A 27,292-nucleotide genomic window follows, 5' to 3' on the forward strand; every position below is an offset into this window, starting at 1 on the left:
GCTTTCGGGGGGCGAGCATCTCCTGTGGGTGCCAGGGGACTTCTTGGCAGGGGCCGTGCCCCCCCGCCCCCAGCTGCACCCCGGAGCATCCCCTGGCCCCTGCAGCGTGGGAAGGGACCCACAGCTTCAAGGGGGAGGCAACCGTCCTTGAACAAGAAGGACATTGAGCGTGGCGGCACCCCCGGAACAGGGCATGGAATTGTTCATGTCCAGCCCCAGCCATTTCCATAACCATCCCGGGAATGCGACTCCGTAAATCCTGCCCCACGCCACCGGCACCCGCTCCCCCATAATACCGGGGGACGGCGTCGGGCAGGGCCCGTGTGGCATCCCGGTGGGGGCTGGGGGCTCTTGGGGATGGGGTTCTCCAGGCTGGTTGGATGGTCCCGTTGGTGGTGGCCCACCATCCCTGTGTCCGCCACCTCCACCACCCCGGTGTCCGACCCCGGCCGGGCGCGTGAGCAGACTGCTGATGAGGCCGGGGCGGTTAACGATTGCCAGGGCCTGGGGCTGCCACCGGGGCGGGGGCACGTGTGTGTCCGTGTCCCCCCCGCGCCCCGTGTCCCCCGTCAATGGCGGCTGTTGTCGGTGCCCCCCCACCACGGGGCGGAGGCGAGGGGCAGGCGTGGGGGGCACGACCCCCCTCCCTGCTCCCGGCTGAATTGCTGGAGCCACCCACCCCCAGGGCCTCTGCGGCTGAGGGGGGGTCCCACAGCAGGGGGGGAGGGGAACCTCCCCCAGTGCCCCCTCCCCACCTCCCACGGAGACCCCCATTTTCCCATCTCTCTCCGCTGCTGTTGGGAGGGGGGAGGGTTCCCATCTTGCTCAAGACCCACATCTCCCCCCTGGAACCCAAAAGCCCCCCATGTCTGAAATCTGTCCCCCCAGCACCCAAATCTCTCCCCAGGACCCTGAATCACCCCTCTCCGGACCCAAACCCCTCCCCCCCCAACCTCCCCCCTTCCTCCCACCCACCTCTCCCCTAGAGTCCTAAATCCCTCCCCCCCAGACCCAAACCTCTCCCCCCACCCCAAACCTTCCCCTCCCTCCCACGCAAATTCCTCCCCCAGAGACCCAAATCCCTCCCCCTCCCCCCCGCCCCCCAATCTCTCCTTGGGACCCCAAACCTCTCTCCTCCCCCTCCCTTCCACCCCACCTCTCCCCCCACCCCAAACCTCCCCCCTTCCTCCCCCCGAAATCCCTCCCCCCCACCCCAAATCTCTCCTTGGGACCCCAAACCCCTCCCCCCACCCCAAACCTCCCCCCTTCCTCCCCCCGAAATCCCACCCCCCACCCCAAATCTCTCCTTGGGACCCCAAACCCCTCCCCCCACCCCAAACCTCCCCCCTTCCTCCCCCCGAAATCCCACCCCCCACCCCAAATCTCTCCTTGGGACCCCAAACCCCTCCCCCCACCCCAAACCTCCCCCTCCCTCCCACCCCATCTCTCCCCCCCGGTCCCCCCCACCGCGCCCCCTACCGCCGCGGGGGCGGGGCGGCGGGCGGGGCGGGGGGCGGGGCGGGCGGGGCGGGGGGCGGGGCGGGCGGGCCGTGGCGCGGCGCGGCGCTGGGCAGCCCCGCGGCGGCGGCGATGGGCGGCGGGGCGCGGCAGGTGGCCGGGTACCTGGCGGCGCTGGGCGGCTGGGTGGCGGCGCTGGCGGCCGCCGTGCTGCCGCACTGGCGGCAGAGCTCCTACGCCGGGGACGCCATCATCACGGCCGTGGGGCTGCACCAGGGGCTGTGGATGAGCTGCGCCGCCCAGAGCACCGGGCAGGTCCAGTGCCGCCTGCACGACTCGCTGTTCTCCCTCAGCGGTGGGTACCGAGGGGGGGGTGGGCTCCCTTGCGCCCTGCAGGGCTGAGCCCCGCCGTGGGGCTGACCCCCTTTATGGGTCTGAGCCTCTGTGTAGGTCTGACCCACCCCTCCTCCCGTAAGGGTCTGTGTCCCGTCCCCACCCATATGGGTCCGAGCCCCTCTATGGGTTTGACCCCCCTATATGGGTCTGAGCCTCTGTGTAGATCTGACCCCCCCCGTAAGGGTCTGTCCCCCCCCAGGGGTTTGACACCACCCCCCCCCCATATGGGTCTGAGCCCCTCTATGGGTTTGACCCCCCTATATGGGTCCAAGCATATATACAGGTCTGATCCCCCCTATACGGGTCAGAGCAACCCCCTGTATGGTTTGACACCCTCCCCCATATAGGTCTGAGCCCTTCTATGGGTTTGACCCCCCCTGTGTGGGTCTGACCCCCCCCGTAAAGGTCTGTGCCCCCCCAGGGGTTTGACACACACCCCCATATGTGTTTGACCCCTCTATATGGGTCTGAGCCTATATATAGGTCTGATCCCCCCCGTAAGGGTCTGTCCCCCCTATACGGCTCTGAGCAACCCCCCTATACGAGTTTGACCCCTCCCCTATATGGGTCTGAGTCCCTCTGTGGGTTTGACCACCCCTGTATGGGTCTGAGCCTCTGTGTAGGTCTGACCCCCCCCCCCCCCCGCCTAAACGGTCTGTCCCACCCTGTATGGGTTAGACACACACACTCCATATGAGTCTGAGCCTCTCTATGCGTTTGACCCCCCCCATATGGGTGTGAGCCCCCCCATATGGTCTGTATAGTTCTGAGCCCCCCCATATGGGTCTGAGCTCCTCTATGGGTCTGTCTCCCCCTGTATGGGTCTGTCCCCCCCCATATGGGTCTGAGCCCCTCTGTGGGTTTGATGCCACCACCCCCCCAACAGGTCTGTACCCTCTCTACATCTGAGTGCTCCCTTGGGCCTGAGCTCCCCTGACCCCTCCAGGGGTCCGAGTCCTCTGCAGGTCTGAGCCCTCCTAGCCCTTCCCCCACCCCCAGGCCTGAGCCCCTGTACTGCACCTGAGCCCCCCACAAAGGATCTGAGCTCCCTGCACCCTTCCACTGAGTCAATGTGGGTCCAAGCTTCCCCCCTGCACCCCGTGGGTCTGAGCCCCTCTTGGCCCCCATCCCCAACTGTAGGTCTGAGCCCCTCTTGGCCCCCATCCCCAACTGTGGGCCTGAGCCCCTCTTTCCCCCCCTCCATGGGTTTGAGCCCCTCTGTATGTCTGAGACACCCCTGGCCCCTGTGGGTTTGGGCTCCAGGGTGGGCACCACATTTGGGGAACTACAGTGTCCCGTGGGGACATCACAACCCTGGGGCTGCGCATCAGCCTCGTGGCATTGGGGGACTGTGGTCCCGCTGTGGGCAAGGTACTTCCCCAGGAACCCATGGCGAGGATGAGTGTGGCAGCGAGGAAGGTCAGGGAAAGCAGTGGGAGCAATGCCCTGAGCTGAGGTCTCCCCACCGGCCGAGCAGAGAGAGGGGGGTGGCATGGGAGCCATGCAGCAAGGGTGGGTTAAGGCCAAGTTCATCCCCAAGGTGGGACCAGGTGATGGTGGTAGAAGGCACATGGTGACCAGCGGCTTCTCTGCCCCTCTCCGCTGCAGTTCACATCCAGATCTCCCGGGCTCTCATGGTGATTTCTCTCCTCCTGGGTTTCTTCGGCATCATTGTCAGCGTGGTGGGCATGAAATGCACCAAAGTTGGTGAAGAGGATCCTGTCACCAAGAGCCGCATCGCTGTGGCTGGAGGCATCCTCTTCATCCTCTCCGGTAAGGCAGCTCCAGCCTTGGCACCTCTCCCCCACAGAAGACCCCAAACACCTTCCAAAAACTGTTTGATGGGGCAGGGGAGAGGTTTGCTGGGGGGTTGGGGATGTTCTGATGTTCCACGCCTCGAAGAGGTGGCTGCAGGGGACTGGGTGGGCTTTAGGGGTCCCTTCCAACCAAACCACCCTGGGATTCTGTGGTTCTGGGTCCAGGTCTGTGCACCTTGATCGCCGTGTCCTACTACGCCATGCAGGTGGCCCACGAGTTCTTCGACAAGAACCCCTTCCCCGCCAACGCCAGGTAAGCGCCTGGCTCGGGGGATGCTCTTTATCTGCATCCCACCGCGCTTCCCAGAGGACCTTCCCTCGGGAGGGGGAGGGAGTGGGGGGTGGGTCGTAGGCAGCTGTGCCACGTGGTGGGACCTCTGCCACCCCCCCAGCTGCTGCGCTGGGGCAGATCTCCCCGACGCTAAAGCTTTACTGGGTCCCACTGCCGGTTTTGCACTGGGATAGAGCAGGAGCTGCAGCCCCAAGGAAAGACAAAAGTGCCGGGAAACGGAGCAGCGGGGTCCGGCCACCGTGAGAGATGGGGGTGGCCAGGGAGAACCAGCATCTGCCTCGACAGGGCTTCGAGCATCGCGGTGGCCCTAGGGGTGTCCCCCCCCCGCCAACGCTCCCCTCTCTCTCTCTCTCTCTCGCCGCAGGTACGAGTTCGGCTCGTCGCTCTTCATCGGCTGGGGGGCCGCCAGCCTCTCCCTGCTGGGGGGGTCCCTCCTGTGCTGCTCCTGCCCCGCCAAGGAGCAGCGAGGCCAGCAGTACTATCGGCAGTCGCAGCCTTCGACGGCTCGGGAGTACGTCTGACCCCTAACGCTCCCCTCCTGCTGCCCAGCGCCCCCCTCCCCTCCCCAAACCAGGCAAGACCCCGGCGCTCCCACACCACACCACACGGTCCCTGGATGCTCCCTGAGACCTTTCTCCTCCTCAGCTTCCAGGTTTCAGCACCGTTTGCTACACTGTCCCCTAAAACAGGGGGGCTGGGGGCCATCGCTCCCATATCCATCATTGCCAGGCCCCCCAGCACCGGGCAGGTTGCCCCCCAGCCCCCTGGGGTGGGCAGGACTGTGGATGCTGGGCAGAGCGGGACGATGCCGGGGCACGGCGCCGGTCCCGCGGGGGTGTGCTGCACAGAACGGCTTTGTGCTTTCGCCCACCCCCTCTCCATCCCGTTCTTGGGAGCAAGCAGGGAGTGCAGCCAGTGCTTGCTTTTCCTGGGATGAAGCTGCCGTCCACCTCCATCAGGGGCTGGAGCATCCCTGCACCCCGCTTTTGGATGCTGCCAGGGTGCAAGTGTTCCCCTGCCTCACTGCTACCCAAAAAAGCAACATTTTTTTAAAAATTATTATTAATTTTTCAACCGAGCCTGGTTGCTGGTGCTCCAGCTGAGCTCTGCCAGCTAAAATCTGCCCTGGGTTTATTTCTCACCAGGCACAAGTATGTGGCCTTGTTAAGCAGAATAAATGGCATTGGGCAAATTAAAGCAGGCAAAAAGGGGACTTTGAACACAAAGCAGCAGTTTGTTTTTATTTTTGGTGCCCAGCGCAGCTATTTCAGGTAGCAGATGGACAGACCCATGAATTTTGATGCCTCCCCACTGTGTCCAAATCCCTTTCCCCAACAGGATCCCCTGGAGCGGGCGGTGAAGTCTTCAAACGCCGACAGTGCTAATTGCCTCCACCTCCTTGTACCTCGTCTGGACCGCTACTAACCGCTCTGCAAACACCACCGCTCCAATTTCATCAGTAATTCCCCCAAACCACCCCATACCTCCATCCATCCATCCATCCATCCATACTGATGTGCTATGCCAGCTAACCTGCAGGAAAAACCAGTGGAAATTACCCAAAGAGCTTGATTATGTATTTTTTATTATTATTATTATTATTAATATTTTTTAATCCATATAGCCAAAGTAGCTGATTTTTTAAAAATTTATTTCATTTTTCTCTGGTTTATTTGACCTTATTTCCTTTGATTCTCTTTTTTTTCCCCCTCTCTTTTATTTTATACCCAACTGCTTTGGGTCCTGGTCTATGCTGGAGGGGAAGCAATGCTATTTTTTGCCCTGGGGGGGTTGATTTCTTTCTCTCAGGTGGGACTAACAGCCCTTTTTCTCTTTTAAATTGCAGACCCCCTGTAAAAATGTCTTCTTCACCCATCAGGGGAGAGCAGTGCTTATAGCCTGGCTTCACCCATCAGGTGCTTGGTTGGCTGAACCCCTCTTACGGGGTTCCCCTCCAAAAATACACACCGAAAGCTACTGCAATGAGGATTGAAAAGGAAATTTGTGTTGTTTTTTTTTTTTTTAAAGCCAAATAACCAAAAAGGTGTTTTATAGCAAGAGCACCGCATCGCGTAGAACGACATATTTTTTATTCTTTTCCTATAAAATTGCATTAACTTTTCTAGGGGATGCATGGCCGTGGGAATGGGACCGATCGGGATTTTTCAATGCATTCTTTTGCTGATTGTTTGTACTAAAAATTGTGACTCAGTGGTATTAAAATATTTCCAATCACGGGTATCTTGCTCAAATCGTCTCTTTGTTCTCCGCACTTCCAAATCTGGCCCAGTCCCCTGCGAGTGACAGCTCTGCTGGGTCAAAGCCACTACAGGCGGGGGGCTCTCCCCCGTGCTGAAGGTTTTTTTGCCCTCCTGGGCAGGTGCTAGCCCAATAGCTCAAGTCTTTTGCCACATGTGGCTCTAGAAGGAGGGGACATGGCCTTAAAAATTGCTTAGTTTAAGGCGAAACCCCTGGGAAACTCGGCATCTTGCGCCCTGGTCCCTCTGCAGGGCTGAAGTGCCACCAGCATCCTCCTCTTATTGCCTCGCATGGACCCTCGACCAGCATCCTCCTCTTATTGCCCCCCATGGACCCTTGCAGCTGGGCTCTGCCTTATTTTCTCCCATTTTCCATGAATCCAAATTCAAATCCAAAGTGCCTAATTGGGCACTTTGCTAATTTAACTTGATTTTTGCTTTCTTCGTGGAGGAGCAGGACCCCTGGCCCCGTAATGCTGTACTTGGTTCTCCTCAGGGGATGATGCTTTCCATCCAGCTTTTTGCATGGCTGCCGTCTTGTCTCGGCATCCTCATCCCACCTGCAGCACCTAGTCCATAAGTACATCCCATCCCACCTCAAAAAGCAGGGATTTGTGGTCCGGGGGGGCTCCCGTGACATCTCCACGGGTCACCCGAAGGCTCCTGGGGAGGGACGCTACGGCTGGATCAAAGTGGGTGGTGGCAGGGGGAAAATAGCAGAGTGGTGATAATGTGGCTGGGGGTATAAAGGCCCCCACTGTCCTTGGGACAATCCCTCGTGTGTTTTACTCAGGGCAAAGCGGGATAAAATGTGGTAGCAGGACACAGGGCTCGCTGCGGTACATGGGAGCTGCCTCCATCCATCGCACCCCGGCCAAAAGTTCTCCCCCCCGGCCCAACACACATATTGTATTGAATAAAACCAGTAAGATGAACAATATGTAGGTTGCAGGGCACACCGCTTGCTGGCACCCAAACCCCCATGGAATATTATTAATTTTTAAATGGGTAGACAAGAGGGAAAAGGGAAAATGACCCCCTGGAGGCCAAGATCACAGCCAATCTCACCAAATTGCCGCAGCACTGAAATTCCATGTAAATAATGAGTAGAAGGGGGGGAAAAAAAATCACGGTTTTTTCATAAAAAAAAAAAAAAAATTCTAAAAATCCATCTGGGCACGCCTCGTTACATTTAGCACGAAGATGCTTCTGCAGCAGCACTGCCCTTGGCCGGGGGCCCGCAGCCGGTCCACACGCAGAGGAGCTTTTCTCACGCCTCTGAGCTGTGCCTGTTTTAATTCAATGCTGGTTTTATTCTTTTTTATTCATTTTTATACGTTAGCTTGCTCCAACGGCATCTACAGAGCCCTCTCCAGCTCTATGGCATGGCCCCATCAAAGAAAACATCTTTTATTTCTTCTTTTTTTTTTTTTTTTCTCCCTTTCCAGCTGTAAGAGGTTTCCTCTGCACAACATGTGCTAAAATACAAAGCTTTGGGTCTCCTGTTAGCACTATTTTTTTAACACACCGGTTTTACAAACATAGTGGGACACAAGATCTGATTTTTACCTTCATTAACCAGGGAAATAATCTTAATTGTTCAACTACTGATCGATCTGCCCCTCTGCCTGCATTCTTTCAACCCCTCCCAAAACGTTTCAGTTGAGAATTGACCAGGCAGATTAGTTTGACATATAATAAAGGGACCGTTTAGATGAGCAGAAAATAAAAATAAACCTGTTTTAGAAGCACCACCAGGGTGCACAGCTGCAGTTCTGTACTGCTTGGGGTCACACCAGAATTTCAAATGCCATGGACGTCCAAGTACCACAAAATCCTGAGATGTAAATTTTGGAAAACGAAGGTACAAACCCTCCTGGATGTTTTCAGCACTAATTCATTGCTCCACGCTGAAGCGTTGGAGCTGTCATGTGCCAAAATTCCAGGAAAACAGGATAACCCCCCCCAAAAAAGTCAAGCACCTGGGTGCCTCTGCAGGGCTGAAGCTCAAGGATTTGCCAAGACCCTGGTGCGTTGCCAAAATCCCCGCAGTTCAACGCTGCAAAGGATTATCTAGAAGGAAAAAAAATCCACCAACCAACTCGAAAACAAACCTAAAACCCCCAAGGGCTTCTCTTAAATTTAATCCACGAAATGGAAATAGGGATGGAGCTGAGGGTGCAGCCATGCCTGCGAGCCATGGGGCGCAGCTGATCCCAAGGATGCTCAGAGGACGCTGCAACACGCTTTGCAAAAAAGTGAGAGCAAAAGGGTTTTTTTGTTTGGTTTTTTTTTTTTTCCCCAAATAGTAGGGGACCAGGGAACAAACCTGAAGTTTTCAGGACAGCTCCAAGTGCCAGGCAGCTGGGACACAGCTTTCCACGGTCACAAAAACCTCCTCGGGAGCTGACTGGACACATTATCTGAGCCATAACCACCACATATAATGGGGCGGGGGGGGAGGGGGGGCAGGGAAGGGTCTTAATTATTGGCTGCATGCCTGGCCAAAGGGTTTTAATTATCCCCTTTGCATTTTAGCTTCTTTCTCTGGCCGCCGCCACCCCTCTGACTCTCTCGCACCGGTCCCAGGGACCCAACATGTCTCAGGCCACTCACCCCTAGGCAGTAATTAAAAGGTCTAATTAAAGAACAGGGGATATTTGCCTGGGACACAAAGTCCCCCACCTGGGGAGTGTTCCCAGCAGGCTCCCACAGGTTCCCCACGTGGTATTTTTGGGGGAGGCTCCCTTCCCAACCTATTACCATTCTAACCGCAGGGATGCCCATCACACCTTGGAGCCCAAAGTCCATCTGACGTGCCTTGGACCTCGGAAAACCGTTAAATAACCCAGCACAGGCTTGGGCAGGCGTTGCATTTCCCTCATTCCATCAGGTGGGTCAGGATCGAACCCCACCGGTACTTGAAAGTCTTCAAGACCCACATCCCCAGCCATCGTCCCACCCCGGCAAGGATGAGCCTGCAGTGAAGGTAACACTTACCCCCACCAGCCCCTTTTTATTGCTAACACAATTTCTTTTCTTTTCTTTATTTCTTTTGCTGGTATAACTCCGATGGCTGAGCAGATTTTCTTCAAAGGCTCCAAAACAGCCAGAGTCTAGTGGAAAAAAAATCAGGTTACGGGGAGTTAGTTCAGAAGAGAGCCTGGGAAATTAAAAAAAAATATTGTAAATTGGGGTCTGAGAGGCTGCCTGTTAATTACAGAGATACACTCTCTGGGTGAAACTGATGGACATTCTCACAGAGATGGGGTGAGTGGTCCCTCTGCTCCCAGTGACGTGCCAGGTGGGATGTGGTGGGAGATGTTGCACCCCAGGTATGGGGACCACGACCCTCCCTCCCACCCCTGCCCCATGGGGAAGCCTGTGCCGCGCCAGGGTTGGCAGCACCTGGCTGGAGGTCAAAGCCAGCGATGGTGAAGAGTCATCACCATATGATAATTAACCCATGCAGCTCAGAGAGCTACCCAGTCTCATTAATTAAGCCATTAACTCACAGGAACCCCTTTGCCCAAAGGGCTGCAGCTTCAGGCGCTGAAATATTTAGCATCTTGGGTTGCAAAATAGAGCAAAGGAGGATTTGTGTCCAGGCTTCGGAGAGACGATGTCCTCTGCTCCACACCTTGGGCACAGCTCCTCTCCTAATGTCCCTCCATCTCTGGCAAGGATGGAAAACAGACGGTCCCATCCCTTCTGGTCTTCAGGAAGCCTTGGCAGCACTTGGGGGCACCCAGCAGCCCTCACCCACCTCCGTGGTGGGAGATGCTTTCCTCCTTGGGCTGGCCACTTGAGATAGGGACACCTCCATGGGACACTTGCTTCTGCTCCAACCTGGCTGTTTCAACACTTCATTGCTTATCTTGGGGGGACAAAAAAAAAAAAAAAAAAAAAAAAAAGCATGCAAAGGCAGGTGATCTTCCCGCTGAATCACATGGCTGCAGGGATGGAGGCATCAAGGAAACCTCGGGGTATCAGGAGCCACATGCTGAAGTCACAAGTTTAGACAACAAGAGTCGTTTGACAGCAGTTTCCAGCAGCTCGATTCCCAAAGGACAAGTAGTACCGGTGGGCAATACCAGGGGGTCTCGGGATGAGGGAACATCTGGAGAGCCGCCCCGTGGGGGTACAGCTCTACTGCAGAAGCGATGTGTCCCTGTGTACATGCAAAACTGGCTCTGCAGCTCCGTTGGAGCATTTTGGCAGCGCTGAGGACCACGAGATGAGGTCCAGATGCCTCTTAGGGATCCAGGCGACGCCCCAGCCTAGGTGGCACTTTGGTGGCTCAGGCAGCTGGGAAGCAGCCAGAGCAGAGGTGATGGACATCTCGACGCCCTCGCAGGTAACCCCATGAGCGCAGATTTGCAGCTGACGGCGTTCGGTCTCGTTCTTCTCTCAAGCCTTTTCCTGCTCCTCGCCACCTGCACCGACTGCTGGATGGTGAACGCTGACGACAGCCTGGAGGTGAGCAGGGCAGCCAGCTCCCAGGTTAGCAGCCGGGAGCAAGGTGGGTGCCTCGCCATCCAGGGGGTCCCACCGTGTCTCCCCAGGCTTGGAAAGGGGGTGTGGTGGGACAAACCTGCTGCTTTCTGCATCAGTTGGAGGGTTAGAGGATTAGAGAGAGAAAGAAATGCTGGAGCAAGAGGAGGAGACAGAGAGCAAGGTATGGGTAGGCAGTCACCAGGACACGTCCAGTGGTGGTGGGCTATCTCTGGGGGGAGCTGGGGGGCTTTTTGGTGCTTTCTGCTTGAGCATCTTTCTCCTGCTTCCAGGTAAGTCACAAATGCCGGGGGCTTTGGAGGGAGTGTGTCACCAACATGCAGGACGGGGTGAGAACCTGTGACCAGTATGACTCCATTCTGGCTGACCATCCAGGTAAGCTGGCATGGCCTGAAGGCATTTTTGAAGTTCACAGCGAAGAGTTCTCCCTCTTCCCTTTCCAAGAAGACGCGCCTCTTGCAAGGGGCTGCCCTTCATCAGGTAGCAACGCAGGGCCGGGGCTTCCCTGGCTCTCCTGCCCCACCAGCACAGCCTGGACAGCCACCCATGGTCCAGCCAGACCTGCCACGGGGTCACCAAGCGGAAGAGAAGCTGTGCCACCTCCCAACAAAGGTGTTGTGGCACGTAGAGCCCAGGCGCCGCTCCTATCCCCCACCGCACGGTGGGATTTGCAGCCCCGTTGACGTTGCACGCAGGGCTGAGGACCACCCCCACCAGCCAGGGACTTGTGTCCTCAGCTCCTGGACAGTCGTGTCATGGTGTGGAGACTTCTCCATACCACGGATGGTGACAGGGGACAACACAGATTGGGGTGGTGGAGAAGGGAACAAGATGTCCGCACGGACCAAGTGGGGCTGCTGTGCTGAGAAGCTCTGCAGGAAGAAGTTGCACTGCATTGGTGACATCACAGCTGGTGACGTGCCTCATGCCAGCTCCACATTTTTCCCCGCTATTTTTTAGAAAAAAAAAGACATTTGCTGGTCAAAACACCAGTTACACAACTGGGAGGAAAACCAGGCAGTCTGGACAGCAGCATCTTCTGTCCAAAGCTGTGCAAGAAGGTCTTGAGTAGGTGATGACACCCTGGGTGCCGACTGGTGCGCCTTAAATGTCTGGTTTCTTGAGCTGAGCTATTAACGAGCTCGTTAAGTCCTGTTGCAAGGTTTCTGGGGAGCACTTTGCCCAGGGCAGGTGGTGGGTCCCAGTGTCGGTATCTCCTATGGACACGGCCACTGGTGAGCTGGGTGACTCTAGCAGGGACACAGGCAGCAATCCGGAGCGGGGAGACCAGTTCCTCTGACCATTCCTCAGTCCCTTCTTCTGGTTTTTTTTTTTTTTCTTTCCTTCCCTGCCCAGTGAAGATCGTGGTGACGCGGACCCTGCTGATCGCAGCGGATCTCCTGGCTGGCCTGGCTTTGGCTTCCTTGCTCCTCGGGCTTGATTGTGTCAAGTTCCTCAAGGAAAATCCTCGTGTCAAGCTGAAGATGCGCTATGGGGCTGGTGTCACCCTTGGTGTTGGCAGTGCGTGGCTGGGAGCGCTCGGGGGTCCCATGGGGAGCTGGGAGGGGTGCCAGGAGCTCGGGGCACCCTCTCAGAGGGGTCCTGGGGGGTTGCAGAGTTCTTTCTTAACCAGCCCTGTTTCTCCTAGGCATCCTGGGTCTCGTGGGCTCCGTGTGGTACGCGGTGGACGTCTACGTGGAAAGGGCCACGCTGGTGTCGCACAATATATTCCTGGGGGTCCACTATGACTTTGGGTGGTCGTGCTGGCTGGGGATGGCCGGCTCAACGGGCTGCTTGGTGGCATCTGTCCTGCTGACCTGCTGCCTCTACTCCTGCACAGGTCAGTCCGCCCTGGCCCCCCACAGCCCACCGCAGCCCGATTGCTGCCCTGCAGGGACATACGTGGGGGGAAGGACCAGCTCAGAGGGTGCAGACACTTCTCACAGGGTCCAAAGGGATCTCCATGGCCCCTGGGGGGGGCTGGGTCACGCCAGGCAGGATTGGGCTGCGGGAGGATCCCCGAAGCCTCGTGAGGGGATGGAGGGGGGGTGCAGAAACATCCCAGCCACATCTCTGGGACCTTGAGGTCCTGGTATGTTGGCATCTACCCAAAGTGGTGGCCGTGCTGCAGCTGTGTCACTGTGACCAGCCCAAACCTGAGCGGGTGACCACAAGGATGTGCTGGTGAGAATCTGGTCCCACCAGCAGGGACGTGGGACAGGCGATGCCTCACCAGACACCATCTCCACTCCTGACGCCTGGTCCCACTGGGTGGAAGCTGCCCCCCCAGAGCTGGCTGTCCAGCTTCATCTCTCCTGCCATGTCCCCACACTGCAGCACCCCCCCTGAGTCGCGCCCCCCCCCACTGGTGGCCATGACACAACCCCCCATTCTCTCCTGGCAGACCCCAGCAGGCACCAGCAACCGCAGAGAGCTCCCCAGCCCCAGGGCCACACGGCCACCAGCAAGATGTATGCTGTGGACTCTCGCGTGTGATGGGCATCAACACCTCCCGCACCCTGTCCTGCTGTGGGATGCTCCCCTGCTCCAGTCAGACCCCATTAAAGCACCATCACCTATACTGGGACAGCTCTGCAATCGCTTTAAGGCTCTGACTGCAGGGTTCATGCCAGCTGCAGCACCAGGGGCTGCAAAAAAGTAAGGATGCTGCAGAAGCCACCCAGAGAACAGGTTTTCCCCCACCCCCCACCCCGCTTTCAGCCAGGTTTGATGAAAATAAACCCCAGAAAAGTGTTGCTTTAAGAAAAGATCGCCTCCAAATCCCCTGGGGAAGCCGTTGAGCAAAGAGCTCTTATGATGTGGCTTTGGAGGACTTGAGTGGAAAGCCTTTTCTGCACGGAGCAACACTGACTCCACGTGGCTGGTGGCCCCGATCCCTCGTGCACGAAACCACCCCTGCGCTCAAAAACTTGGCAGCAAAAGGTTTGCTTTTAAAAAGCGGGTAAAGCGAGCAGCCCGCAGCATTAACGAATGCCGCCGTGGGGTGGTTGCTGGAGGATCGCTACCGCCGCACGTCAGGCACAAGGAGGGGAGTCAGTTTGAAGCCTACCCGCCGTGCTCTACTTGCAACGTTGGGTTTTTGAGTCCACGCAAAAAGAGAATCCTTGTTTTCCAAGCGATTTACCATCCTTTGCTTGCAAACCGTGATGAAAACAAACCAGAATCCAAACCCACCAACAACACCCCCCCCTCCCTCCACCTCCAATTGCTGGTTTTGTCCTTATTCCCTTATTTCTCCAACAGTTCGCACACAGACAGCATCGCAGCGCAGGGAGCTGGGCAGAGAGCTGCCCAACACAGGCTCTGCACCCCAGAAAGCAGCAAACCAAGCCCCCCCCTGCCCCAAGCAGATGTTGCTGCAGGGCCCCAAACAGCCCCCACGAGGGAAAGGCGCAGAAAAGACACACAGTACCGCTTCTGTAGCCTAGGCAGGCTGCAAAACACCTACACCCCCAAACCAGGAAAGCTGCAAGGGTCCTCCCAAGCCCCCAGGGAAGGCAGGGAGAGAATTCCCAATCTCACCTAAAGCTGAAAAGCAGCAAAGCTGTTGCTTTCTTACAGCTCCTCACTTCACCTGCTAAGGCAGAACCGCCAGCGGCCAGCTGCTGCATCCTGCAGCACCGGAACGAGTCCGTCGCGTTATTAGCAGAGGTTAAAGCAACGCCACGGGGACCTGAGGAAGGAAGAAATGCGATCACTAACGGTGCACGACAGAAACAGGGCGTGACCGACAGCTTGCTGGTAAACAGCAGGCAGCCGCGGTCCAAAGGCTGGGCAGCCAGCAGCATGCTACGAGGTAGAGAGCAAAGCCTAAAGCCCAGGGCTGCTACCAGCTGGCACTTAAGCGCACAGGAAAGCGATTCAAAAGAGCAAACCCTCGCACCATACAAGCACTAAGCACCTTAGTGCATGCAAAAGCTTGCAAAAGCTGCCATCAACCACACCGCAACCACTGGGTGCTCTCCATCGTATGCGTTACTGCTGATTTGTAACTGGTTTGCACGCAGCAAACAGGAGAAAGCTCCATCTCCCACCACCAGGACCCCAGACCGAGCAAGAATGCTCCTGTGCTCTGTCACCCCCGGCGTGACAGCAGACCCCGTGGTCAGTCACTGCGGGGTACAAGGAGTGTGTCACCCCCTGGAAAGGCTTGGTGTCACAACAGGGCAGCTTGGGGGCAGCTGTGGGAGGCTCTGGATGCCAAACCCAGCCGGGAACTCACCTTTTCCCCTAGTTTTCCCCTCAATCCCTCTTCCCACACACCAGCAACTCGTTACATCCACGCTCCAAGATCCCAGAGCAGCAGGGCTCTGCACAGCTCAAAATGAGTTTCAGCGTTTGGGTTTTTTTTCTTCTTTTTAAGTATTTCACACCACCTCAGTTTTGAGACTACCCCAGCAAACAGCTCTTGGAAACATGCACCAAGCACCTCCCCTCCAAGCCGTGCCACCCAGTTGCAGTAAGGACTCAATCGATTTTTAATTATTTTTTTAACTTCGATTTTTTTTTCCTTTTACTCCAACCTGCCTGCACACTTCAGAAATAAAGCAGGTTTTTTTTCTCCCCCAAACTTTTTTATGAAAACTTAAACCCTTTCACACAAAAGTGGGTATAAAACAACCAAGCACACAAGGCAATTCTTTAAGACCTTTATTAACAGATGCTTGCAGTTTGACTTGAAAAAATCAGGTGTATATTTCATACAAATTAAAAATGAGGTTCTTAAAAATCTCAACTTGACCAGATATGAAACAATTTAAAAACCTTTAAAGGTATATTGAGAAAAAACAGGCTTTTAAAAAACGTGTTTATCGTTTCCAAAAGGAGACTTCTTTAGGTAAAAATAATAAAAACCCCATGCTGCATAGATAATGCAGATAGTTCTAGTAATCTGGTCAACAGCAAAAAGCAAGCACTTAAGGTCTTCAGTTCCAATTCTTTTGTTCATTTCTTATTGCTGGAATTTCATTTTCTTTTCTTCTTCATTTCTTAAGTCTTTTCTTTGATGACTAAACTGAAAAAGAGGAAGAAAAAAAAAAAAGGATGATCAGACAGGTGTCAGGGGGTTATGCAGACATTTTGCCTGGCGAGCCTCACCTGCAATTCACAAATTCTGGCTAAGCCACCTTTCCTGCACACACAGAACCTCACCAAATGCAGCTCTTTAACATCACCAAATGCAGCTCTTTAACATCAGCCCACTTTCAGTGGCCAGAACAGCCAACTTCCACACAAAGGACTCCAGAAAGAGAAGAGATGATGAAGTTTAAACCCAAAGGGATCCCACTTCCACCTCTCCCCGGCCTCCTGGGGTGAGCTGCTGATGTTTGGGCTCTGCTGACACAGCCGGCTCAGCGCCAGGGGACCAGGCCTGGAAAACCAGGCTGGAGAACCCCAGACAACCCCCGGGAAGGCAGGCACGAGGGCAACTCCAGACCTTCAGAAGGTGGCTGAAGAGCAGATTTCTACCTGTGCCTAACAGAGGCAGCATGGCTTCAGCAAGCTGCTGCCCAGACCGCAGAAACCACAATTTATATTCTCCCCTACTACCCAAGAGACAGAAGAGCAACCAAAACTTCATCCTGGTGTTTTTTAAAGCCCATGATATTAAGAATTCATCCAGCAGGTGTTAATCATTACAATGAACACCAGGAGAAAACAAAGGTTCCCATCACGTGCACAGAAAACACCGCAGCAAGGCTTGAAGAGCCATTGAGGAATCCCACTGGATCCAGCAGCCCGCGAGCCCTGGAGCTCTCGGAGCTGGGAGAGGTCTGCGGCTGCCAGTGGCACCAAGCTACTCCCCATGTCCAGCCCCTGCATTCCCTGCTCATCCCCTTCATGTGACCCTGCACCGTCGCTCCCACCAGGACCCAACGCCTCTTTCCGTTTGCCTGCCCTCCTGGCGACGAGCGACCAGCGAGACAATAGGGATGGGATATGAACGCTGGCGAGAGGAAATACAGAGAGGGGAAGGACAGAAAAGGCAGGCACCAGAAAAAAAGCAGAACAAGTACAAACAGTCCTAGAAATGAAAATACTTTCAAAATAGCCACTGTCCATTGGAAGACAGCACCAAATCAGGGCCAGCCCACCTTGCAACAGAACTAGTTTTAGCATCAACATTTAGGCAATCCTCCCAAGCAGCAAGCCACACCAGCACCTCAGAACTTCAACCACCACCACCCTGGATGCCCCTTAAAAAAAAGCCTGTCTCCCACTAGTTTTTCCAGCACTTTTTTCTTTAGATAAAAAGCCGCTACTGACACGTTCTTGCAAATCTTGTGTCAACTTTCCAGAAATTAGTGCCTAGAGGTCTAAATGCCATTCACTTCCCCTTGGGGACCGAGGGATGGAAGCTCGGACACTTCGGAGAAATTAAAGGAAAGCATCGAAAATAAAAAGAAGGGTCAGCAGATGGACACGCACCCGGATGATGGTAGAGATGGTAAGCCGGTATTTACTCAGCCCCGCCCTGCTCGGCCTCGGGAGCGGACGTGTTCTCAGCTGGTGGTTCGGCTGTCTTCGTCTCTTTGCCATCTTGTGGTTTAGGGTTCTCTGGGCGTCTGCGTCTGTAGTTGAAGTTACGACGGTACCGACGTTGAGGTGGCTGCTGACTTTGGGTCTCATCCCCTTGGTTCTCCTTATCTTCTTCGTTCCCATCCTCTCTAGGCTGTCTTTGACGAGGAGGACCCCTGAAAGTCAAGCTAGGCTTTAACAGTGCAGCAACTGACCATCGCCATGTTCTGTCTCTGTTGCCAGAAGGCAAGGTTAAACCAAAAAAAGTCGATCTGCCGCATACCTGCGAAATCGGGGTCTATAACCTCGATACATGTTCTGCCTGACTGGTCTGCCTTGGTCTCCTGCACTCTGGTTGTCAGCACCCTGGAAGACATCAGGCAACAAACCATTTTAGATGCAGGAAAAAGCACGGGAACGCCACAGCTGGCCAAGTGGTGAGGGGGACAGCTCTAAGGGGGCTGTCGGGTTTGCTCAAAGGCGTACAAAGCATCCTAGGGTGGAAGAGTACACCCCATGCAGAGTTTCTGTTTCTTCCATGCAATCCTATAGAAGTTAATGCAAATTGCAACACTCTGGCTTTTAAAAGCTGTGACATCACCACCTTCAGCCTATCCACACCTGCTACAGGGTTCATCTTCCTGCCAAATCTTGCCAAGAACACCCCCCAGTCTCCAGGAAAGGTGGCAAAACCCTGCGTCCCACCACCCTGCTCCAAAGCAATCGAGCCAGTTTGAGTGTCACGCTTCAAGCGGCCGTTACGTTACCTCCACGATCTCTCCCTGCACGGGAGGGTTGGAATATTGTGGTCGACGCCCGTAGGGCCTACGCATATAGTAAGGTGGGTACCGCCGCCTGCGATAGGGACGGCGTTGCTGGGCTTGACCTTCTGGTATGTTCTCTGCTCCTTCGTTCTTTTCCCCACTCTCACTGTTCTGGTAGTTTTGCTGGTAGTTGCGTGGAGGACCCCTACGACGTGGATATCGTCTGTAATGGTTACGGTCTGCTGCGTATTTACTGCCTTGCACTGGAACTCCACCGGGACCTGTAACATTAGCTGCCTCCGCACCCTAAAGAGCGGGGACAGCGTGAGGTAAACGGTCAGCATCGTTATCACTTAGAGCATAACAGAATTTAGTACTGAGCAACGACTGACATCCACCTTGTAAAGCCATGAAAAAACATTCCGTCTCCTTGGATGGCATCAGGCACCGACTCAAACCACAGGCACCACACCACAGCCTGCAGACCGATTTTTCCATGCACACTCCAACCCCCGAGAGATGTGTTTACCTTTTCTCCCTCAACCACATCAAACTCCACGGTCTCTCCATCTCCTACGCTGCGGAGGTACTTCCTGGGGTTATTCTTCTTTATGGCAGTCTGAGAACATAACATTGCAGGATTACTTTTACAGGCACAGCATGAGAATGCTACTTAGCACATCTAAAGACTTTTTTTTAAAAAAAAAATTAAGAAACTTGAGTATTTAATATCTTAGGAGAAAGACCTGTACTCCTGAAAAAGCAATTAAGCCACCGTGAAAATCCAGGAAGCCAGAAAATCTACCTGTATTACTATAGTTATGGCCTATTTGAAATGTACAACAGCTTTACCACTGACTGGAAACATCTGTCAACACGCTGTCTGCGAGCTGAAAAAGCAGTCTGAAAACAAACAAACAAGAAGCACCCCACAATACAAGCTGGCCAGAGTATTCCTAACCAGAGTTCTGCATTTAACACCCCCGTAGTATTTATTCATCCCTCTGAAGCACATACACCAACGTGTAAGCCTTTCCAATCCCATCCACAGACTTCAGCCCTCTACCATTTCCCACACCACCGCAACAGCCTACGTGTCCCAAGCTACATAAACACATCGACAGCCAGAAACCAAGAGATTTCTTTCTCTCAGGCTTCCAATACCATCACTCCAGCCGCAGCATTTACCAGTCAATCACAAATCTACTCTAGCTGCGTGCGTATTATACACCAAGGATTAGCCCTTCCAAGGTGTCAGCACCAGACAAGCCTTTGTATCAGTATCTGCATGTTAAACGACATTACTAGAAAACACTGAATTTTCTGTGCTGTTCAGCAGCGGATTAAATTTTTGACAGATGAGTTAACACTCAATATGCACTGCTCTCTGCCACGTTATGCTTATCAAAGGCTTTAACTGAACAGTAATACAAGTGTAAGTGTAACAACTTTACAAAAAAATACCAGCAACAGAATCTGACTGGATTTTTTTTCCCCTAAACGGAGCAAAATCTATGGGAAAACATGCCCACAAGCCTCAGCCTATAGAGCAGTGATTTTAGGGAAAGAGAGGAAGCTTTATTACAACAGCTCTGCATGAGACCCAAGCTTGATAATGGGGATGGGGAAAAAGTATACAGCTGTAACTCCTAAAACATGCCCATTTCTTCCAGATGAGACCCCTGAAACTGTTTTGCTATGAAAATCATTACTTGAAACAAATCACTGCCAAACTTGCTTTTACAACCACTGACGGTAGTTACAGGACAAGTCCTGAAATCTGACTTGTAGGTCAAGGTCACTTAGGGGTTACCCTACTTGCAAATCAAGTAATAAAGCCTGAAAGCTTTCCTTCAGGGTATGTATTCCTGCCTCAGCACACAGGAACACGGTGGAGTCACTTGGCCTTCCTCCACTGCCCATTATAGAATAACCTTTGCTAAACAAATGCCTCTACATTTTAATAGCAGGTAATTTAGGTACAGCACAAGCAAGAAGCCGAGAGCTGACAAATTAAACCGGAGTCAGGATACTTCCCAGGGGTTACTCCTCCCTCCCTCTGCGTTTGCAACATCAGTAGTGTACCCCTAACTCAAAACAAACCAACAAGCCACAGGCTCCTAAATGCCAGAAGGAAACCATGCCCTGCTAAGAACTCTTTGTGGGCTGCTGCACAAGAAATCCTAAGACAGAAAGGAAAAAAAAAAAAAAAAAAAAAAAAAAATCACACTGCTGATCACAGCCTTGTAAGTCCGACAAGAGACTAACTAAAGCCAACCTGCTCCATGAAATAAGCTGCAAGCGCAGTGTGCAGTCTCACCCTGGTCTAGTTTCCAGAGGATTACATGCTCACCAGACATTGTATCTGAGTGTACATATCTGTTAAACAGAAAATATACCTATTAAAATGTTTGCAGGCTTTCGCTGAAAGCCTGGAGCAATAAAATCTACCAAAGTTCTGCCTAAAAAAAAAAAAAAAAAAAAACAACCACCTTCACTGGTGGCACTTCATCCCTATTACAGCCCAATTAATTTCTCTCCCTGCTGCAAGCTTTTAATTTAACTTTATTTCCATATGCTTATTTAACAACTATATGGATCCACAAGGCAATTTAACTGGACTTCAAAGAGTTATCCCCAAGCCAACAGAGCACACTTGCAGACAGCGCAATTTTCATCACTATAGTGTGTCAGCCCGCTCAACCCCACAGATCTCGTGTCCTCACGATGGATGTGCAAAACCCCCAGCCGCAAGCTGGCTCTACATGCCATCCAATAGTGAGAAACAGTTGTTTGTGTTGAAGTAACGGTTTTTGGAAAAGGTGAGGCTCCCTCACCACCTCAGCCCTACTTACACAGGTCATGCATAGCAAGTTTCAGCGAGGTAACGCATTTTAGTTCGGAGGAAATCTTACCTGATGGACAAACACGTCTTCCTTGGTGTCATTCCTGCAAGACAACAGGACATTGAAATCCATGCACGAAATGCACAGTCAAGTTAAAAATTCAATTGTCTGGGGTGGGAACAAAACACAGATCTGTCGAGACAACTAGCTTTCCGCATCAGCCTTGCTCCTCAACCTGCTCTCAGCTAGTCCCTCTACTAGTTTACTGCCTGGAGTAAGGAGATGGCCAGGTAGGTTCAGAGCAAGGTTCAGAGCGCAGGCTGAAGCGCAGCAAGTTGCAGCTGAAGGCATTCTTCCTCCCTCCTGCACACCCCTCTACCTGTCACATCCCACCGATGGAGATGTTCGCAGGGGAGAGAACACCCGACAGTAACCTGACAGTCACTCCTGGCAGTGCTCTGCGTGGGCATGGGCCGCCACAACCTTTGGAACAGGCTGTGACACCACCACCCTTGGGTGATCTCTCCAGAGTTATTATCCTCTCAGCCTCAACATTTCCTTGGTTTAAGAAGCCAACACCACCAGCTGACCACTGAAGGCAAACAGGGTTAGTCAAGCTGCGTTTGTGAGCACAGAGAGGGAAGAGCTTGGGTTTCTCACCTCACAAGAAACAGAGCAGCTCAAGCCCGCACCTACGAAGATCCAAGAGCATCCTTCAGCGCTATCACAATACGCAATTAACACGCTGAGGCCAGACAACCCCCCTACAGTACCAACCTCGGTCAGAAAAGTTTCTCTTCTGCAATTAAGAGGTACAGCAGAAACAGCCTCTGTGCAGGTCTGAGCGCTGCACGCGCCGTTTCTACCGCTCATGACAAACTTACAGCCGTAAATCCCAGCTCGCGTTGCACCAACTGAACCTCACCACGGGATGAGTTTCATTGGTTTGACTCAATAGCAAAGTGGCTTTAATTTCCTAGAATGACTGGTTAAAGACATTACAAAGCAAGCTTGCATGAAAATGTGCTCAGAACTGGAGAGCTTACAGGTACGGGTAACAGAATTAAGAATTTTTTTTTTTTTAAAAAAAGATAAAGCCAAGTGTTCCTCACCACTGGCTTGAAAACGTGAGGATGACAGGTAAGACTCTTCCAAAAACTCAAGCCCAGCTATAGTTACTCCATCAGACAGCACTAGAAAAAAAAAAAGTCCCCGTGCTTAATCATGGAACTGATGTCTACAAACCTCAAAGGTTACTGGAAAAAGCAGAGCCAGCCCAATCACCACAAGGCAGCTCACTTCTGAGGTGCCACGATGCAGCATCCAGCAGCCCTCACAAAGCCTGAGCCTAAATATTTTCTTCTTTACCATGCAAGGTCTCTTGCCAGATGCTCCAAAAGCTGAAAACCTTCAGAAGATCCCACTAACAGGCTTTCAGTAAAAATGCTTAGCACCTTCCTCCACTCTCAACTGAAAAAAGGTGGTAGGAAGCGCTCATCATCTGTGCTCTGCAAGCGCGGATGCTCTCGTTCTCGCTTAGGTTTTGGGCAACCAGACCAGACATTTGAAGTCCTTTTGAAAAGTTTCTATTCAAGAAGACACTGGAGGTTTAGATCAACAAATGACACTGTTCCACAGACCCAGCTCCAGGTGAATAAACAGTTAAAAAAAATAGACTGTCCAATTTTAAAGCCCAGTGCCACACAGCACACGATTCCCAACGCTGTTTTCCAGCGAGCACATCTAGATAGTGTCATAGTAATAGCGATCGCTTTCTCAAAATAAAACTTGAAATGGTACCAGAGAAACTCCCATTCTGAAGGCCCAACAAGCCATTCAGCTTATCTTTGCCCTAAATGACTCCGCTTCCAACATTCTTAATCCATGAAAGTGGGGAAAAAAAAAAAAATTGGACAAGCAGACAGATTAAGAGAACACAACCAGTTCAGCAGAGCACTGAATACAAATCCAGATATCAACGTGCAGCTCCAATTATGGTAAGAGGACCAAGCCCCTGGCCTGCAGGTCCATTTATTATTTTGACAACTGTGAGAAACAATTGACAGATGCTCAGAATTCAAACCGGCATTTCACAACAGGAGCGCGCTTTGACGGTTAAGAGGAACGCAGGAAGCACTCAAAGCCAACGTGCACCTACACCAAAGGTAACATTTTACTTCCAAAGTTCACGTTAGCTGCAAGCAGACCCAGCTGAAGCAAAGACAGGCAAGGGCAGGAGCTCCCGTGAAGTTTCCCTTGCAGCAAACCAGAGAGATTCCAGAGTTGAGGAAATGTCCTCCAGTTGAGTTCCCATGCTGCCGCTCTAATCTCCTGATAACACGAGATCACGCTGGGTTTCTCATTAAAAATGGCAACCTCAGGGATTAAACAGCTGCCAAATTAATGACTGGGGAAGCCATTTGGATGTCTTAACTAACTGCTGTTGCTTCCTCGCTTGACTCACATCACTCAGCATTTCCACTACTGAGGGAAACAGGAAAAAAACCCTTCCCTAGAGGTAGAGTTTGTGGCCTATGACTTTATACACGTTTACAAAAGCCAAAGACATAAAAGCTTACAGCACCATATAGAACACGTAACACTAAAACACTTTTTGAGGAACACAAAGCGGGCAGACTCAGAGTCAAGTTTTTAAAGTTGCAGACGCAGAACCGATTGAGGAGCTTGGCAGATGCTTCAGGCTAAGTCATCAGGTAACAGACAGTTTAAAAAGGCAGAGTTTAAACCGAACCTAAGCAAAAGGGCCAATAAAAGCTCCAACAAAGATGGAATCCCAAGTTTTCAGCCAAAACTTGGGGTTTGAAGCACTAGGTGGATAAGGGGAACAGTTCTTTGGAATATGGCCTCTGCAAAATAACCCCCGGGGAGGCCCTCCAGAGCTGGTGGGTACCACAATTTCCCATTTTTCCAGATTCAATTCGCAGAGCAATTCCAGGACTCCTCTACTACTGGATAGCTACACTGACACACCTATTTTAAGTACTTACACAACTCAGTAAGTGTTAAAATTTTTCTTTCAAACCAAGCACTGTCACAAAAAGAACCTTCTAGGCACTTGTTTCTCGAGACCCCTTCGTATCCCAGCCCTGCGGCCTAAGACAGATCTGGATTTTGCTCATTTCCTTAAACATTCAGGTTTCCCTCATGGGAGCACATTTTTAACTACCAACCCCTCCAACCTTATTTTTTTGCTGGCATGGCTGTGAGCGAGCTTCATGCAGAGGTTTACACAAGAATCTCCTGCATGCGAAGAGCCACCAGCCTTTTATACCCTTGAAAACGACCCCCTCCTCCCAAAACCCAACCCCCCATTAAAAATATATCTTAATATTAAGAAATATCAGCAGGAGTCGCTAAGGGAGCACGGCTCCTGCTGGGATTAGCGCAGGGAAAAGCCAGCCCAGTGGGAGACACTGGGATAGGGGTAGGGCCTGCCTCGCCTGCTGTCCCCAAGCAGGGCAGCAGTGTCCCCAAACAGGGTGGCGGTGCCCCCCAAGCAGGGCCTCCCAGGCAGGGTGGCAATGTCCCCCAGGCAGGGTGGTGGAGCCCCCCAAGCGTGACCCCCAAGGAGGGCGGCAGTGCCCCCCCGAGCAGGGTGGCAATGTCCCCTAAGCAGGGCACCCCAAGCAGGGTGGCAATGTCCCCAAGCAGCGTGGCGGTGCCCCCCAAGCGTGACCCCCAAGTAGGGCGGCAGTGCCCCCCGAGCAGGGTGGCCATGTCCCCCAAGCAGGCCCCCCCCAGCAGGGTGGCAATGTCCCCCAAGCAGCGTGGCAGCACCCCCTAAGGAAAACCCCCAAGCGGGGCCCCCCGGGCAGGGTGGCAGGGTGTGACATAAGCACAGCCAGCCCGCCCCCCCCCCCTCCCCCCCCCGTGTCACCGCGCCCCGCAGGCCCCACCCCCCCGGGCCCCCTCACCTGTTGATGAAGCCGTAACCGTTCCTCACGTTGAACCATTTCACTGTTCCCAAAACCTTCGTTGCTGAGGGAGGGGGGCGGGGGCGGGGGGGTGACACACACACACACACACACACACACACACACACAGAGAGGAGGCGGCGGCGTCAGGGCGGCACGTGGCGGGGCGGCGCACACAAAGGCCCCGCGTGGCGGACATTTTGAGCCGCCCCGCCCCCACCCGCCGACACGCGGGGCCCGGCGGCGCGCGCGGGAGGAGGAGGAGGAGGAGGAGGGCGCCCAACGGCCGCCACGGGCGCGCGCGCCGGGAGGAGGTGGGAGGGAGGAGGAGGAGGAGGAGGGGGAGGAGGAGGCGCGCGCCGCCCCTCAGCGATGGCGGGCGGCGGGACGCGGGGACACGCGGGGCCGCCCGACCCCCAACCCCCCCCTCCCCTCACCGATGACCTTCTTGTCCCCGCCGGCGGGAGGCGCCGCCGAGGCCAGGCCGCTGCCCCCGTTCCCGGTGCCGCCGTTAGGCTTAGAGTCGGCGGGGGCGGCGGGGGCCGCCGCGGGGACGGGGGCGGCGGGCGGCTGGGTCTCGGCCTCGCTGCTCATGGCGGCGGCTGTTCGGTGCGGACGGTGGTGGTGACTGGCTGTTTGCGCCGCCTCCCGCGGTGTGATGGTGACTGAGGCCGGCCGTGGGGGGGCTGCTCCCTGCTCCGGGCTCGCTGAGCTCCGCTCTCCGCTCCCGATACCGATCGAACTGGCCACAATGGCGGCCCGCACCGGCTAGCCACCCCGCGCGCCCCGCCCGCGCCGCACGCTACTCGCCGCGCGGCCCGTCCGTCAAGCGCCCAGACAGCCCGTTGGCTCTTCCCCTACCGGTCACCGCCCCCCGCCGAAAGCCTATTGGTAGCCGCACCTGCCTTTCCTCAGGAGCGCGCTTCCATTGGCTGTTCCGCCCGCGGCTGCCAGGCTCTCTTTTCTCACCGGCCTACCCGGAGTCCCCGCCTCCGCGCTCCGATTGGCTGCTCCCGCCACTCCCGCCCCCAACGGGCCCGACCGGGGAAGCGCGCGCGACCATGTGGCAGCGGCGGCTCCGTGCGCTCCCGGCCCGGGGGCGCCGCCACCGCCAGCCCCCCCCCCCCCCCCCACTCCCCCGGTACCACCGGGACCCGGCCTCGTTCCAGGGTGAGGCCCAGGCTTCCGTTAAAAAAAAAAAAATCACGATGGGAAGGAGCCCGGAAGCGTTAATTACCGGTGGGAAATGACGGATCTGGAGACATGGCGGAGCTGCTTCAAATACGCCGTTACATGCAGTTCCAGCGCCGGCACCAACCGCCCGAGAAACGGCTGCGGGGGTTGCGCGGCGGTGGCGAAATGCCCCGAGTGCCACAGCTGGCGCTTGAACGGGGGGGGCTGGACTCACCCCTCTCCCCCAGGAGCTGGGGTCCAGGTCTACCCCACCATCACCACCACCCAGGAGCAGGGGATCCTGGTCTAACCCGCCCCCTCCCCCCCAGGGAACAGAGATCCAGGTCTAACCCCCCCCCCCCGCCCAGGAACAGGGGGTCCTGGTCTAACCCCCTCCCCAGGAGCAGGGGGCTGGGTCTAACCCCCCACAGGGCAGTGGGGTCCTGGTCTAACACCCCCCACCCCACCCCCACGAGAACAGGGCCCTGATCTAACCACCCACCAGGCGCGGGGGCCTGGTCTAACCACCCCCTCCATGGAACAGGAGCCTATGTCTAACCCCACCCGCAGGAGCAGGGGTCCCGATCTAACCCACCCCCCCCAGAAGCAGGGGTCCTGGTCTAACCCCCTCCCCAGGAGCAGGGGTCCTGATCTAAGCCCCCCAGGTGCCAGCAGAGGCACTGAGCCCATGCCAAGTCCCCCGACACGGAGGGGAAGCGTCCCTGGCATCGCCAAGGGGAAGGGGGGCTGCACCCGCGCTCCCCCAGCTCCTCTGACCAGGCAGTCACACACCCACCCCCCCCCAGACACCCCCTAACCCAGCCCTGCAAGCGCCAGGCTGCAGCCCCAGCTCAGAGGGCTCCTAAGAAAAAACGTTTTGGCTTTCATCAGCCTTTTCCCAAGAATCCCCCCTTTTCCAGTGCCTCTCCCAGAGTGGGGGGGAAGCTCACCCTACCCCGAGCCTTCTCCCCACCCAGGCTGCCAAGAAAGCATCACCGCTGCCCTCTTCATCCTGCTGGAGCCCCCTCCAGCCACCACCTTCCCTCTTTGCCACCCTTCCCTATGCCTTCCCCCTACAGCGGCTCAGACAGACCCCAGACCTCTCCTGGATCCCACCGGGAAGGGCCAGGGTAAACCCAGCATCCTGGTCCACCAAGTTATTTCCCTCGGGCACCTGAAAAATGCGGTTGTTGGCCATGGATTCCCAGCCCGGCCCCCAGCTAGGTCATTCCTGCCACACAAGAGGAGGGAAAAAGTCACCAGCGACCACCAAGGTGGTCTTTGGGAGCTGACCCATC

General features: G+C 54.7%; 2 protein-coding genes and 1 long non-coding RNA gene across 5 annotated transcripts; 1 reads left to right on the forward strand and 2 right to left on the reverse strand.

Annotated features, from left to right (window-relative positions):
• Positions 1 to 1,560: 1,560 nt before the first annotated feature.
• CLDN19 (claudin 19) lies at positions 1,561 to 6,202 on the forward strand. 2 transcript variants are annotated; one of them, XM_055705328.1, is made up of 5 exons: positions 1,561 to 1,813; positions 3,463 to 3,627; positions 3,837 to 3,924; positions 4,328 to 4,474; positions 5,302 to 6,202. In XM_055705328.1, the coding sequence occupies exons 1-5, from the start codon at positions 1,591 to 1,593 to the stop codon at positions 5,321 to 5,323; spliced, it is 645 nt and encodes a 214-aa protein (XP_055561303.1). In that variant the 5' UTR covers positions 1,561 to 1,590; the 3' UTR covers positions 5,324 to 6,202. The 2 variants fall into 2 exon arrangements, with proteins under 2 accessions (XP_055561303.1, XP_055561302.1); XM_055705327.1 differs by having other exon boundaries at positions 5,810 to 6,202.
• LOC129735643 (uncharacterized) lies at positions 5,909 to 13,039 on the reverse strand. The gene is made up of 2 exons (XR_008731425.1): positions 9,737 to 13,039; positions 5,909 to 9,337 (listed from the first exon to the last, which is right to left on the reverse strand). It is a non-coding gene; the product is annotated as an uncharacterized LOC129735643 (long non-coding RNA).
• Positions 13,040 to 17,180: 4,141 nt separating this feature from the next.
• Positions 17,181 to 25,591, reverse strand: YBX1 (Y-box binding protein 1). 2 transcript variants are annotated; one of them, XM_055704912.1, is made up of 7 exons: positions 25,259 to 25,591; positions 24,822 to 24,885; positions 20,956 to 20,989; positions 18,570 to 18,659; positions 18,044 to 18,346; positions 17,560 to 17,642; positions 17,181 to 17,452 (listed from the first exon to the last, which is right to left on the reverse strand). In XM_055704912.1, the coding sequence occupies exons 1-7, from the start codon at positions 25,413 to 25,415 to the stop codon at positions 17,218 to 17,220; spliced, it is 966 nt and encodes a 321-aa protein (XP_055560887.1). In that variant the 5' UTR covers positions 25,416 to 25,591; the 3' UTR covers positions 17,181 to 17,217. The 2 variants fall into 2 exon arrangements, with proteins under 2 accessions (XP_055560887.1, XP_055560886.1); XM_055704911.1 differs by having other exon boundaries at positions 17,181 to 17,464.
• Positions 25,592 to 27,292: the final 1,701 nt, after the last annotated feature.

The sequence above is a fragment of the Falco cherrug genome, chromosome 3 (assembly GCF_023634085.1).
Source record: "Falco cherrug isolate bFalChe1 chromosome 3, bFalChe1.pri, whole genome shotgun sequence".
NCBI lineage: Eukaryota > Metazoa > Chordata > Aves > Falconiformes > Falconidae > Falco > Falco cherrug.

What these genes read in the sequence shown, in the direction of transcription:
- YBX1 (XM_055704911.1), bottom strand. Translation starts at nt 25,415, where the DNA reads ATGAGCAGCGAGGCCGAGACCCAGCCGCCCGCCGCCCCCGTCCCCGCG. An exon ending in CGGGGACAAGAAGGTCATCG is followed by an intron (nt 24,886 to 25,258) that starts GTGAGGGGAGGG and finishes CCCCTCCCTCAG; the next exon opens with CAACGAAGGTTTTGGGAACA. An exon ending in TGCAGGGAGAGATCGTGGAG is followed by an intron (nt 17,643 to 18,043) that starts GTAACGTAACGG and finishes GATGTCTTCCAG; the next exon opens with GGTGCTGACAACCAGAGTGC.
- CLDN19 (XM_055705327.1), top strand. Translation starts at nt 1,591, where the DNA reads ATGGGCGGCGGGGCGCGGCAGGTGGCCGGGTACCTGGCGGCGCTGGGC. An exon ending in CATCCTCTTCATCCTCTCCG is followed by an intron (nt 3,628 to 3,836) that starts GTAAGGCAGCTC and finishes TTCTGGGTCCAG; the next exon opens with GTCTGTGCACCTTGATCGCC. An exon ending in CAGCCTTCGACGGCTCGGGA is followed by an intron (nt 4,475 to 5,809) that starts GTACGTCTGACC and finishes TTTAAATTGCAG; the next exon opens with ACCCCCTGTAAAAATGTCTT.